The sequence below is a fragment of the Mastigoproctus giganteus genome, chromosome 1 (assembly GCF_048544385.1).
Source record: "Mastigoproctus giganteus isolate SK-2022 chromosome 1, ASM4854438v1, whole genome shotgun sequence".
NCBI lineage: Eukaryota > Metazoa > Arthropoda > Arachnida > Uropygi > Thelyphonidae > Mastigoproctus > Mastigoproctus giganteus.
The window spans coordinates 19666430-19681926 of NC_143575.1; the positions used below are offsets into that span (position 1 = coordinate 19666430).

The 15497-nt window shown below is 38.4% G+C and overlaps 1 protein-coding gene and 1 non-coding gene across 4 annotated transcripts in view; both read right to left on the reverse strand.

The window, feature by feature from the left end:
* Nucleotides 1-665: 665 nt before the first annotated feature.
* Nucleotides 666-737, reverse strand: TRNAQ-CUG (transfer RNA glutamine (anticodon CUG)). The gene has a single exon. It is a non-coding gene; the product is annotated as a tRNA-Gln (tRNA).
* A 6922-nt stretch (nt 738-7659) lies between these two features.
* The window catches only part of LOC150090612 (nocturnin-like), a 134303-nt gene continuing 126465 nt past the window's right edge, over nt 7660-15497 (reverse strand). For all 3 annotated transcript variants that reach the window (XM_090371742.1, XM_090371735.1, XM_090371749.1), the window contains one exon: nt 7660-9387. In XM_090371742.1, the coding sequence (XP_090227868.1) occupies nt 8567-9387 (821 nt within the window). In that variant the 3' untranslated portion in view covers nt 7660-8566. The remainder of the gene's footprint in view (nt 9388-15497) is intronic.

Sequence of the window (15497 nt, forward strand, 5' to 3'; positions counted from 1 at the left end):
CCACAGGTTGTCACAGACGTATCACAGAGATGATACGTTTGAAATTCAGAGAATTTGAGACGTTTGAAATAAACTAATAAACTGCTTACAAATAAAAAAAATAAAAAAACAAAATAAAACAAAAATATTCTTACCTTCGAAATTTCATTGGAACTTTTCTTCAAATCCTTCAGAAAATATCAATCTCTTTGACAAGCATTGATATCAAACGTACGTGCACTCTGCACCTGGCGCCATCTGATGGTACTTTCAACTATTATTTATTTGTGTGAAAATAATACAATATCGAATTGGACGCCTTGATTAGTTTTATATTTATTTATTTCAGTTTACAGATGTAATAGATGTGTATTACACCGGAAGAGTAATATACTAGGAGTAAACAGGCTGGTAGGTGACAGATTCAGTCATAGTAAAAAAATAATATCACTCAGGTGCTAGATAGAAGGCACATTCTGCAGCGAAATTACTTGGCAAGTAGGCAGGCAAGATTTCAGCAGCATATATCTGGCTTTGAGTCATCAGTGCATCTCTGATTATAATGATCATAATTTTGAGTGTGAGCAGCATGAAGTTGTCTAACATTTAGGCTTTCCAAGATTTTCCACTGATTAAAATAACTCGTGTTTCACAAAATTTTATTCAATGTTTAGACTATAAATAAAAGGTCCCACCGAGATTTGAACTCGGATCGCTGGATTCAGAGTCCAGAGTGCTAACCATTACACCATGGAACCATACTTCTATTAATGCTTTCGCACTATACTTATACAGAGTCAATGGAGTGTCTGATGGGTCCATATCGTGATTGATTTCGTCAGTCTGAAGGTTCCACTTTAAAAGGACGTCATGAAGTCGAATACTTGCAATTGTTGATTATCAGTCTTATTTCGGTATAATGCTGTCCATTGAGGTTCAAATAGATAGAGCTAAACAGAATGCTTTGGTAAACTGCATTTTACTTCTGAAGTGCAATGGCTCTGAGCGGTTTTTTTTTCTTTCTTTTTTTCCTACCACGTATAATTCTTTGAACTGCTAAAGTTCTAATGGTTCCGAAGGCAATCCTGAATGCATCGTACTGGATAGGTTCATGACAAGATAGAGCACTCTTTCTGACAGAGTCATAGACTGGAGCTCCGTAGTCTAGGCATGATCTAATCAGTGTTTGAGAGAGATTAAGGAAAGTCGTACGAACAGTATCCTAACTTTTAGCAGATAAGGGCCTCCGTACCCGAGTGGTCAGGGAGTGAGGGTGCAGTAAGGCACGCTCTTTGAGTAGACCTGGCTTCAAGCCCCTGACTGCTAAATACGGTCGATCTGCCAACCTGCACTGGACTAGCGTGGCAGATTATGGTCCATTTTCCTCAGCATGAATTGTTCAGGAGGCTTCCAACCTGCAGTGGGTTGATAATGGCTGCAGTTTACCTTTTTTTTTATTCGAATAATGCTTATTTTCAAACAATGGATTCGGCGTTTTTTTTTTTGTATGCTACAAAACTATATTTTTTTTACCTAATATTAGTCTAATGGCTCGCAAATTATCAGTAAGTCGAATAATGTTGTCTTGTAACTTACCTCAAGGTGCAGACGTAGGTTACGTTTTTTTACAGAAATGTATAGCTACTGCTTTTTTTTTTTTTTTTTTTTTTTTAATTTTGAGAGATGACTGCTATTGCAGTTTGTGTATGCAGTGATTTTATTTATTGAAATGTGCAGTTGTCATTCTATGTGTACCATGCCTTCGGTATTATGAGATTGATAGGTAATCGACGAACAGGTATACTTTCGCTGTATTTGGAAGTTGTTCTTGTTGCAGTAGGGTTTTAGGAGCATCAGCGACAAAGGTCATATTGCTCCGTATATATTGTCCGTAAATTGCGTGTGTTCTGAGGTCGATTTTCTGTTTGTTTGATGAAAATCCGAGTTTCCGGGAGAAAAAAACATGCTACCCTCGTCTGAGACCGACTAACTCGGCCACGTTGTAAAAAATTCCTCACGTCATCGATGGGACCCGAACTCAGGTCTTTTGCACCTGGTGTGGGGAGGATGGCGATTCCACCAACTATGCTACCCACGAGGGTAAAAAAAAAAAAAAAAAAAGAGGAGGATTTAGTTTTTCAGTATCGATCCCTGTAGTAACCTCCTCCACCCCTCTCCGCCTTTTTTTTTCCTGCATATAATGCTGGGAAAGGGGGATTTATGATAGGAGACATGCACGAACTAAATTTCGACTAATTTTTCTTTGAAAATTGCCACTGTCTGCGAGATTCGTCACATGGATTTTTTGCTGTAGTAGTTTATAGATTACCGGGAAGTGATCACTGTTTAGTGATAGTCCCAGTAATCTTGAACTTATTATTCGAAGTTTGCATACAGACTGGGTGGGGGGAGATAGATCTACTGCTGAAGATGATCCAGCGAATACGTGGTGCTTGTTGAGCAGGGCAGGATGATGGACGTCCAGAACGTTTCGATTAATCAACATTGTCTGTGGACTAATTGAAACCGAATAGCAGCGCTCGATTTGTTCAATCTTTACGATGGAGCAAAGAAAAAAAAGCCTGGTACGTTGTGATATCGGATTCTCCGAATCAGTGATACAAATTTACTATTTAAAATGCTTTAAGATTGCATTTGCAGTGTACAGGCTACAACTGGCAGCTGACCTATTCTTGTACGCCTAAGTTAACGCTGAAGAGGAAACAGGTTAATCACAAGAAACACTTTGTTTGCAGTAACAACGTGAACATTGTGTATCGTAAGCAAATAAGAACTACATTGTGTTGCAATCTGATAAGGAGCTATACAAACCATTCATAGCTATTTATAATTCTTATCAGATTTATCGCTATATATGATATGTTTGCATTACTTATCATTTGTTTGTCACTATTTTAAAGTAGGAAAAAATATCGGTTTCAAGTTGCATTCTTAGTCAGAATTTATTTTTAAGACGCCCCTGTAGAAATAAATAAATAAATAGTTCCCTTTTCTTTCTCCATAAACTGTTTTATTGGCACATTAGTTTTGTGAGAAACTTTAGAACAGCTTTTCAACCTCATTCATCTGCCCAAATTAAATTTAAAAAAAATTTAAAAAATGCAAAATATTTGCGGATCAGCAAAAACGCGTTAGCGAAACCTCAGGATTCTGTGGACACAGCTTGAAAAATCTTGTTTTTAAAAATTTAGGAATATCACTTAGAAGGAGTGAACCTCTTCCTGCAATGATTAATACAAAATTTTTGTAAGAGAAGCATTTGAAATTAGTTGAATGATATATTTTAAGTTTTCGTTCCATATTCAAATACATTGAGCTCCTTTCTACATATGTCTATTATAAATAACATCCCTACATTTTGCTGCTTCATTTATATCTTTGCTACAACTGGTATTGATCTACCACAACTGGTAGATCAGTGCATTGTGCATATTGTTGTATACTGTATATATACTAGCGTATATATACAAAATACATGAGTGGCAAGGCGACTCAAAAAAGTCTCATCATTAATTCATCATAAATTCATTACATGTAAAATGTTCTGCAGGAGAAAAAGCTATACAACCCTCATTTCGGTCCGACTAACTCAGCCACGTTGTGAAAGGCCCATAAAAATTCCGCAAGGAATTTTTATGGGCATCGAACTATTGGCATTTTTCACTTCATGGTAGAGTTAGTCGATCTCAGGCGAGGGTAGCAATTTTTTCTCTCTCAGAAACTCGGGTTTTTCGTTCAGCAAACAGCAAATCTACCACAGAACACGCAATTTACAGACATTATATATGGCGCAATATGGTCTTGCTGATGCGCCTAAACCCCTACAACAACCAACCAACCCTCACAGGGTGGAAATGGCCCAGTTCGAATCAAGCAAGGAACTTTTATGGGCTTTTTAACTTCGTGGCTGAGTTAGGTCTCAGGCGAGAACTCCAAGGCCGTCCCCCACTTCCCCGAAACTCGGATATTTCGTCCAGCAAAACAGACAAATCGAACAGAGATCACACGCAATTTATGGATATAATACACATGGGCATATAAGTTAGTTCTTCTTGGATGGCCTTAATATGATAAGTTTTATATTGTGTGTGTGCCAGATCTGGAAAAATTTCACCAATTCATATAACATGTTTGTTGTTCTCTCCCAACTTTTAACAAACTTATTTTGTTCTAGTTTGTAATATTACACAGGTAAATGTGGTCTCTTCCAATCAGCATAATAGTAGTAGTAGTAATGGCAAATGTTGGAAAAAAGCAAGCTTATATAGCCAAAAAAAAATAATAATAAATAAATAAAAATACACAGTTCAACCATCCGTGCCCTCCAAGAATTTGTCTAGTTCTTTCTTGAATTTAATCAACCCATTCACTTCCACAACAACAGATGGAAGACTGTTCCGATGATCAACTACCTGCAAGCTGAAAGCAAAGTTCCGCACATCTATCCTGTAACCATTCTTCCAAAATTTGAATTTATGTCCCCCCTCATATGTGTAATTTCATCAAATTTTCATTGCTTTAGAACATAGCATTTCAAGATCAGTAGAGAAAAATATAAGATTAACATGCTATATAACTCCTTAATACCTCCATGGCTACTTTTGCCTTCGTTCCATTTATGGAAGAAACTGATACACAAGCAGGCAACATGTAGCCGGTATATTTAATTTGAATAAACAGTATAATGTAGTAGAACTACATACCAAGAAAATGAAATAATTTAGGGAAATGAACCTTTTAAGGCCAAATCGTGTTCGTTTCTCCGTGGTTGAGAGATTACCAGATATGGTGAGCTCATGCTCACACCCGTTTAGTACGTTTTTAAAGGTGAGGTGATTCACTTTGCCACTTATATTTGCCAAGTTAGATATGGACGCTATACTAATCAAGGTCGCTTAGCTATCTGCAAGGCAATAGGTTATTTTTTGCTTATATTAAGTCGTAGATTAGTTATTAATAGGCAGAGATGATGAAAAACTTACTCTAATGTAAACCTGTAATAAGGTCAACTTAAGTGTTTTCTTTAACCCAGCAGAGAGCAGACATTTTGAAGACTGTTCAATTTCTCCAGCAACTAAACGCCATGAAGTATTAGTACGGTCATCGTGTTTGAAACTGGGTTTATTCCATGGTTGGTTTGTCTGTTGTGTGGATGAATTATCAATCGGCATTTCTTAGAAACCACACAACCTTCGCCTGGAACCGGTTATGTTGGCCACTGTGAAAAGTCAATAATAGCTTCTCCCATTTCAATAGAGAGTATTTCAACTGCAATAGAGATAGACTCCATGCTTCCCTGAGAGAGTGGAACTTTTGATATGCATCGCGATTAGTCATTAGCGTTTGTTAGGATAATTTATAAGCTTGCGAGGGGCTATACGCTGAAATAATATTTTCTATATGCCTAAATGGGTTGGGCAAGAAATTTTGATGTAAATTTGGACGCGTAGAGCTGAAACGCTGTAAAAGTCAACAGTAAAGGGGGGGGGGGGGCTGAAGACTGGAGGGAAGAAAAGGAAGTAATGGGCCAATAGAGAGGATGGCCCCGCGTTTGCAGTGGAGCAGGCCTGTGCCCCACCAGAGGGAAGAGATTTGGGGAAGGGGAGGAGTGGGAGGCAAAGCCCTCCCTCTTCCCACAGGAAGGCAAAGAAAGCACCGTTCAAGAGAGAAACAGTATATGATGAGTCATATGACCACCTTGAATGTCCTTTAGTCCACGTACCCAACAAGGCGTTGATGCGGTTCTTGGTCTTCTGTGGTGTCTTGACGAGCTGAGTCAGGGTGGAGGATACTGATATGTCCTACCTCCAGTCTTTATTGGTGTGTTTTCTTCGTCTGTGGTAAGAAAGTCTCTTCCATGTTTTGGTCCAGTCATATCATAGCAGTTTGTTGTCGCTTAGGTCAACCTTAACACACCCGGCTGCCTCTCAGTTTGGGAATCCATTCCTGTTGTCATTCCCTTAGGAGGTCAAGAGGGAGACCAACTGTCTGATCTTTATCAATGGGTTTCTTTTCAAGTAGTATACCAATCTCAGCCCTGTTTTGGACCATATAGGTTGTTTAAGATTGGTTGTCACTAAGGTGGACCAACCAGATCGTGGTTGCCTCACAGGTTGGGGTCATTCCAGTGAGGTGTAGTTTTTCCTTGGTCAGTTCCCGATCCTGTGCGAAATATCTGGAGTATATTTCAGGCATTATTTCTGTTTTTCCTTAGAGATGGGTTTCTCTGAATTTAGTCAGGTCTTAGTTGTGTTTCCATTACTCTGGGCCATTGAGGGATGGCTGTTGTCTCGTGATGTTTAGGTATTTAGTGTCAGAATTCACTAGGGGTTACCCCCCATTGGTTGACGTTAGAGTGCCTTGCACATGGATGACTGTACCCAGGGTATCCCAGCAGAGCGTCGCCCAACGCATGACACCGCCACCACCGGCTTGTTTTCGTCCCATGGTGAATCCAGGCGCCATCACTCTCCCAAGTAAGCGACACACACGTACCCGTCCGTCCACATGGTGCAACAGGAAACGTGATTCATCGGACCAGATGACCTTCTTCCAATCACTCAAGGTCCAGTTTCGATGGTCGCGGCGAGTCCATTGTAGGCGCTGTCGCCGGTGAACAGTGGTTAGTATGGGCACTGGAAGCCTGCGGCTACAGAGCCCCATTTTCAGCAGGGTTCGATGTACCGTGTGTTGTGACACATTACTCCCATCACCAACATTCCAATTACCAGCGAGTTGCGCCACAGTCGCCCTTCTGTTGCCACGTATTATCCGGGAGAGCCTTCGTTCACCTCGAGCATCGAGGAGCCGTGGCCGTCCAACACCTCGCCGGCGATTCGTGGGTTCCCCCTCCTCGGACCAATTTCGTTAGGTAGTAACCACGGCTGACCGTGAGCATCCCACTAGTCATGCCGTTTCGGATATGCTCTGACCCAGTCGCCTGGCCATTACAATTTGGCCTTTGTCAAACTGCCTTTCCCCCTTGAAGGACAAGAGTAACACTGATTAACGGAGCTCAGTACCAGGTGTTTTTTTAATACCGTGTCCCGATCCGCGCACGCGCCATAGTTCACCTGCAGTTGCTTCGATTTGCATAACGACTCGCTGGTCATAATGTTTTGGCTCATCGGTGTGTTTTATCATAGTGATTTTGTGTATAATGACTCACTGGTCATAACTTTTGGCTCAGCCTGTATATAATCTGTTTACTTTTATTGATGATTTTTTAAAATCAATATGAATAAAATCATTTCGTTTTTTATCAGAACTGAAGATAGGCTGTAGTATAATGATCGGAACGTCTTCTTGATCTATGATTTAAAGCCAATCTCCCCCCCCCCCTCCCCTGTTTCTAATTTATAACACAGAATTTGTGCGATTGTTTGTAACTGAAAATTAAGTCAACATCGAGATCTCGTAATTTTTTATTAAAATCATATTCAACCAAAAATACTCAATTACATAAAATTATTATGAAAAAAAGAAACAACAGTACTAAATGAATATATTATTATTGTAATGCACGAATAGATAATAAACCATCTGAACATCCAGTGGTCTGAAGGATTTCTTCATTTTTTTACATTTGAATTCAATTATGAAATCATAACTGTGATGTACAAAATAATGAATTTAAAAATAACATAGCCCGTTATGTTTTTATATAATATATTACGATAACTCGTCAATCACACATCACCAATATACTAGTGAATATTATATACATTCCTAAAACAAAAACGTAAGGAGCTGTCTTTTATACGCCTACACTATATGGAATATAAAGGAGAGACCGTAACTATAAGAAAGCCAGATTTAAAAAAATAAGACATCACATTTAAAGAAATATATCACAATAGTAAATAAACTGCCACTGTGAGCAGATGTAAAAACTAAACATTGTGGAGCTCCTTGGACTCCTTGAAAAATGTACATTTGTCTTCTTCATCTTTATATACATGAATGGCCAACAGCAGTAGAAATAGATGTCCGCACTCAGCAGCATTAAAAATAGGAAAGGCACTTATTCCACTATTTGAATAAGATACTAAATATGCAAATGAAGAAACATCACATTTCTTATAATACCCTTTGAAGATAAACAAAAATTTGGCTTTTCAACTACCAAAAGAGCTTCGTCTTCAGTTACAAAAAGTTTTAAATTGGAAACTTAGGGAAGGAACTGGAGTTTCCTTTCTCATGACACTTGCTAGACAATGGAATTTGAGCTTCCATCTTTACCATCCTCTCGAACGTAGAAACAACTCTGCAATAAAATTTACATGAGGATTCAAGATTAAGCCTTTCGTCCTAAACTTAACACGGAAACATCAAGGGAAATTCATGCACGTTGAACATCTGAAAGAATTTCATGTATAGACATAAGAAGTAAAGTGAATATTTTCTAAAGTACATGAAAAATCACACCCTTTTGAGAAATTTTTCTTTGATTGCCTGTGCATGAACTGTTAAGACTGCCTATTGGCTTCAGATAAAATGCAATGATGTAAGGAGCTATGACACCGCCCACTGTATATACATTTATACACGGAAAACTGTTTGAACGTTAGACATCTTCGAGTGAAATCCTAAAATCACAGACCAAAGAAAAATGATCGGAAGGATACTGATAGGATGGCACACGATTTTCTCCAATGTCATCGCCTGTTGGAAACTGTAGCAAAGCATCTAGAGAAAAGCTAGAGGGAGTGTAAAAAATATAATCGATTGTGTGGCAGATTTCCCCCTCTTCTCGCACTTTCCATGTTGTATAAGGGGGTTCTTCGTGCCGGTTGTTTAAGTGGCAGTAACCACTATCAAGTTGAAGATCACAGTTCATGAGAGTTCTGTAGACAGGTTCTGAAGGTTCAGCATTGAAATCGCCAGCTAATATTAATGGCCGACGTCCATAATGTACTTTGATGAATTCAATAAGATCCTTCCCCTGTTCGTTACGTAGAGTAGACAGCAGCGTTCCCTGGCGAGCCTTTAGATGGGTGGTCGCTACACAAAACTCAGTACCATCACTTTTCCGTTTTAGTAAACAAAGCACCACAACTTGATTAGACTGGCAAGTCCACACTTCCAAAACTCTAGTTTCTGCCCACATCAAGTTAAATTTTGTGGTATCATAAAAGATTGCACAACCATCGGGTCCATTGTTTCCTTTTATATAATAGCAGGGAGAATCGGGTTTAGGGAAAAAGATTCCGGAAAGTTGCAGAACACCAAGGGTTTTCTGTAGGAACTGGAAATGGTCAACTTCCTGTATACAGAGAATATCGGGTTGGTAGGTCAGCACTTCCTCAAGAATTCTCCAACGTCGTACCCTCCAGTCTAGGGCTTCTGCTGGACAACTGACAAAATTGTCGTTTTTCTCTCCAAGGGCTGTAAAAATAACAAAATTGTAATTTTGTTAATTTTGTTTAACAATTTTAATAATTACAATTTTAACAAAATTTAACAATTTTGTTAAAATTGTAAATTACATTAATTTTAACAAAATACCTAAAATTTACAAAACCTAAATACTCTCCAATTTAGGTTTTGTAAAATACCTAAATTAGAGTCTATAACCGTGGTATAATCTATAATATAGACTATACCCGAGTTGGTGGACTCCAAACTAATTTTTGATAACAGACAGGTGGTATTTTGGCCCATTCAACCTTCAACATAGTGGTCAGTTCAGCTACTGATTGCATAACGTTGGCCTGGTTCAAAGCTGAGATTCCGAATAGTTATTTTACACTCTTCCTCTGCCGAGTGGCTGAAGTATGTGGGAAGGGCCCTTTTTCTGTTTCAGAATCTCAGTGAAAAGTTTTAGGAGTTATTTTGGATGAGAGGTTCTCGATAGCACTGCACTGAAGGTTAAGTTAACATATTTAGGATTTTGTGGAATCTGAAACTAGGTTTCATTGGTGTCGGGTCAGAACATTATCACAGTTTTCTTTGTACCCCCAATTTGGTCTTGTTCAGCAAAATCATCTTTGAAGTCCGTTCTATCTGGGGAATTTAATATTAAAATGATTAAATCTGAAATTGAAGTTGTGGCCTACATACTTTCAGCATGTCTTGTGTCAATCTTATGCTTCTACTGCGCTTCCATAAACGATTTCTGTGCAAAGTGGAAGCAGAACATTGACTGACTAGGAATTCTTAAACATTTAACAGGGGTATTGGACATGTTTCCTATTTGAAACTTTGTTTTTCTGGAGGATGCCACTCTACCACGTGAGACAGTCCACAATTTCTGTTCTGTGTTCAAAGAGAATGGAGGTTGTTTTATTAACCAAGCGATTGAATTTGTGAATAAATTGATTCTTGATTCGGATTTGTACATTAAGCACTTCCAATATATAGGAACAAGTTTTTAATGCGTTTACATCAACTTGAATTCACAGTTATCAAAAATACATAGCGATTACTTTCGTGATGACTCTCGCCTTGAAGTTAGAATTAGTGGGTGTCGTTAGAAGTATTTTTCAACTTTTTTAAGGGTAAGAAATTGGTGGAACACTTAATTTCATTTATTTGTTTTCAATACAAAAAGACCTTGACCTTTATGAATAAAAATAAAATAATTCAAAAGGCGGTGGAAGAATTCGCAGAACACTTCAGCAATGCTAGCGGTAAATCGGATGAAAAACATTACTTTAAAAAGGAATCACCGGAAGCAAATTGGTCGGTATGAAAATTATTTACAATTATTAAATCGTCTCATGAAAAATTTCAAGGTCCATGACGCAAGATTTTGACATTACTTCACGTGTTCCTCATGTGAGAGCTTTGTTGTAAAATAGTCCAGCTAACTATTTTATTAAGTGCAATTGAACGTTCACGGTCAAGGGAAATTTTAGAAGGCCCAACGTCATTCTGTTTTATGAGGAAATGATATCATTTGTGAGTAATGTAGGTGGAAGATGAAATATTCGATCATTTTAAGTAGATAACAGAATTGGAGGAATCAAAAAAGTTAGACGAAATGTCGATTCCAATTTAAAAGTGGAAGTTCCCCTAAAAGTATTCGATGAACTGCCCTTTATATATCAGTATGGATCATATATCTAATATCGCTTTCATTCCTTCAAAGATAAAACCAAAACTAACAACCCATACACAGGTAATGGTTAACGACTCCTTTTAAAACTTGATTTTAGTCTATTCTTAAGTGAGTCAAAACTTGTAAGATCTGACCTTTCATCCTGCCGGGTCTTACCCATGTAGGTCAAGTAGAACAACCTCCAGACTACAATGCGAGCTGAATTAAGAAAGTGTTACAAGTAGATCTACAGGTCCTGCAGAAATTTTTAGAAAACAAAGATGTGCCGAGTTAAGTTGGTCATGGTGTGGTGGTTTACAGTGACCTGTAAGGCGGGTGAAGGTCACTTCATCAATTACTATATATAAGCTACGCTTCAATTGTTACTCATACGATTTCTCTTGTTTAAGACCGGCTTTATTCGACAGGATAAAACAAAATAAGATAGGTCCGACTATTTCTTTTCCGATTGATTGAAAAATGATATAGCTATCATTTTTGGCAATTTTTAAAAGGCTCGTCTTATCTGTGTCATCCTCTATTAAAAAAAAAAACACTATACTGACAAAAGTAATTGGATATCTGCATGTTTCAAAGAACCTTTTACCAACTTTAGCCTAAATTATAGAGATAGACTATACCCAAGTTGGTGGGCTCCAAACTAATTCTGATAACAGGAAGGCGGCATTTTGGTCCATCCCACCTTCAACATAGCGTTCAATTCAGCTGGTGATTGCGGGATTGTTGGATTGGTCCGAAGCTTAGAATTCCGTTTCATTCCGAATTTGTTCAAAGTTGTAAAGTTCGGAGATGTCGACAAGCCAATGAAGTTTTTCTACACCCCTGTCTTCAAACCAAGTCATTAGAGGCAGTGCATCGTGAACTTAAAACGGCCCTTCCCATCTGCGGTCAGAGTGTAAATAGAGTGGAATTGTACAGAATATCAATGTACCGCATAGCATGCATCGTTCCAGGAATAACGACAAAAAATTCAAACCCAAATGGTGAGAGCATTATGAAACTTTCTGGTAAAAAAACGTTCTCTGGGCATCCGCCAGACCCAAAAACGACCATCAAATAGCAACTGCGTACCGTTATTGGTCACTCTGTAACAGTTTCTAGTTCTTGGGGACCAATTACGATGGGTGTATTGCGTGCTTTCATATTTGATTTTTGTGGTTCAGTTCTTTACGTATCCATGATCTACGGATCTATGTAGATGTGAATACAGTTGCTTTTATACCAGTTCTTGAAAGGGGAAATGCGAGTATGGTCCGTTTTTCCTAAATCCCAAGTGGTGTTTAAACACTTTTAGCAATACAATATACTGTATATATCCACGAGTACAAACCAGTTTGGTGTATGTACACGCGCTAAGTGCCAAAACTACTAAGGTCATGAGATGTCAATGTATTTTCTGTAAATTGCGTGGAGAAAACCATGCATCCTCTCCTGAGATCGACTAACTCAACAACGTTGTGAAAAGAAGACCATAAAATTTCCTCGCGTCATTGACGGGATTTAAACCCAGGATAACTTTTACACGCACTGTGGAGAAGACTGTGATTATATCCACTGTGCTACCAGCGAGGGCCTAACCAGTTTGGTAATGCAATCATTGTAATATATTTCATGGGCAATCGCCCTTGTGGGTAGCACAATTGCTAGAATTGTCGTCCTCCCCACACCGGGTGAAAAAGACCTCAGTTTGAGTTCTGTCAATGACGTGAGGAATTTTTATGAGCCTTTTCACAACGTGGCTGAGTTAGTCGGTCTCAGGCGAGGGTAGCATGGGATTTTATTCCCGGAAACTCGATTTTTCGTCCAGCAAACAGAAAATCGACCACAGAATACACACACTTTACAGATATTATATACACGGTGCAATATGGCCTTAGTCGCTGAAAAATCCTACGACAATAGGTGCAATTGTTTATTTTTTTCTTAGATTAACTGAGTTTTTCTATGATTAATATAATAAAGATATATGACTAATTCATTAATTAATGAGTAATCTGAGCAATAAATCTGCATTAACATTACGTTCTGACTTTTTTGTACCTAAATGAAGACGCTTATAGCAACCAATGCATCTAAATAGAAATGAAGTCAATATAACAGGTACTTTCTTCTGTTCTCTCTCTCTCTCTCTCTCTCTCTCATAAAAGATTAGGTGTGCGGGCACACATGCTGAACCTGTATTTTGCTGTTTCAAGGTCGGGTTTTTGGGCCACGGTTACTTCTCGAGTCAAGGTAAGGCGCCGGCTAAATAATGATCACTTACCATCCTAACGACCTCGTTTCGCCCACTTTCTCCAATCTCCTTAACATTTCCTGTAACTTTCTGCTGGTTAATTTAAAATCACTCGAACGAACATGTTCCAGAGACAGGGAGGTAAGGTTGTACTCATCTTTGGCATCAAAATAAAAATACCGAAGATCGCGATACGATTTTAAATTGTCGTTTTCAATTAATCCGTAAACCAGTTTTAAGTCCAGTGGAATTTTGAGCTGAAACAAAGATAAACAGTTCGATTCTAATAGGGAAAACATGATATTAACTTACCAAAAACCGGAAAAGAAAAAAAAAAAAAAAGAAAGCAACAGAGAGAAAGAAACACAAAACTAAAAGAGAAAAGACAGAAAGAAAGGGAAGGAAAAAACGAAAGTGAATTGCTGATTATGAACATTTTAGACAACTTGGATTACAAAATGAAAGAAAAAAGTACCCATAATGTTAAAACATTTTAAGATGGAATGGATTTTCCACCCTATCTCGCCACTCATTCCAAAATTTGAAGCTATCACTGATCTGTTAAAATGAAACTCATATTTGCTTACTCTGGAAGTTGCCAAAATGAAGCAAATGCAAGTTTAGTTTTATAGTTTATTGTCCGAAGATAAAAGATTATCTTCAGACCTGAGGCTGCCTAAGTCAGCGCCACCTGAGTTAGGCCGAAACACTTCTCGAAATGAGTGACAAGTGATCCGGATTAAATCATTTACATAAATTAGGGAAGATCTTTACTATTACACTTCTTCAAATATCATTCGTGAAATCGAAAAACAGCAGATGTAACACGCAACCGTAAGCATATAGTCAAACGTGAGGGTGCAGAGGCATACGAGTTTGATTTCAGTGATTTTAGCTCACGTAACTGCTAAATACAACACTATTTTTGTATTCTCTATCTTGTAAACTTCTCTAGCCTTATGTGGTCTTCCAGAAGTCGTGGCTTGATCACATAGCTAGTGCCGTTCATCTTCTGAATGGGATGTTCCCGTCAACTTATCCATGAATCCGACAAGGTCAGCACAAATAATATTCTCGTAGAAACATATCCCATCCAATATCTTTTCAACATCCCTTCTCTGATTATCCTTCAGAATCAGTCCTCAAATCTTCCCCAAGATGGTGTTCTCTTCATAGCACTGTTTTTTCCCTTTCGTCAATAGATTAACACTTATCACAAGAACTGATCCCGGGGATGACCTCTCAGAACTCAGAGACTTATTAATTAACCAGAAGTTTAATTTTGATTTTGTGCAATACCTGCATTCCTTCACCCTATCCACAAATCCGAAAAAAATCCGCACAAATAACATTCTCATGGACACATATCTCATACAACATCATCTCTTCATTATATGGTACCCCATAAAAATATTCCATCTTATATCTTGGAGGTATTCTCGATTTCTTCCAGTCAGTTCTCTATTACTCAGAGGTTTGGGTTTCTCCCGCCCCTACCATAGTTAAAAATAGTCTTCACTGCTGACTACTGACTCTTGTAGTGGGCAACATGGAAATTCTCTCTCAGCAGATGCCCACGACCAAGATAGCGCGTTCCTTCGGTGTTAACCCAACTTCTGGATCTCATCTGGGAGAAAACATTACGTCTCAATTAACACGCTAACTGGTTTAATTAAAGCCCCTTGCATATGATATACATGCTCGTGGTGAGCCCTCACAGTCGTCTAAAATTGCTTCCTTCTTTAGTACCGAACACTAACAGACGTGCCTTCCCTGGTAGATTCCTGTCGACACAAATGCTTGACATCCAAAACCTTGACTGTGAAGGAAGTTTGCCATACACAAAGCCTATAGGCGAATTATTTTGAGTGTTTCTCTTGTTTCCAATCCACCTGATGTGGTAGATATCTCTTCCGACGTGGCTCTCATGTAGGACTGCTTATCATTTAAATATATTCATCAGATAAAGAAGGGTTCGTGTATGTCCATAAAGAATTAAAACTGGAAGTAAAGAAGGAGTTTGATAAATGCCTAATGAGCTGATGAATGGCAGTCTTACTGGTACTCCACTGGAAAATTAAACACGCGTTTCATTAATAAAGTACTCTGGCCATGAACTCTGTAAAATAAAAATAACTGCCTTTCTACGTCAACTTCTACTGCTTAGAGTTAACGAAGCCAATAAATTAACCTGACATCACA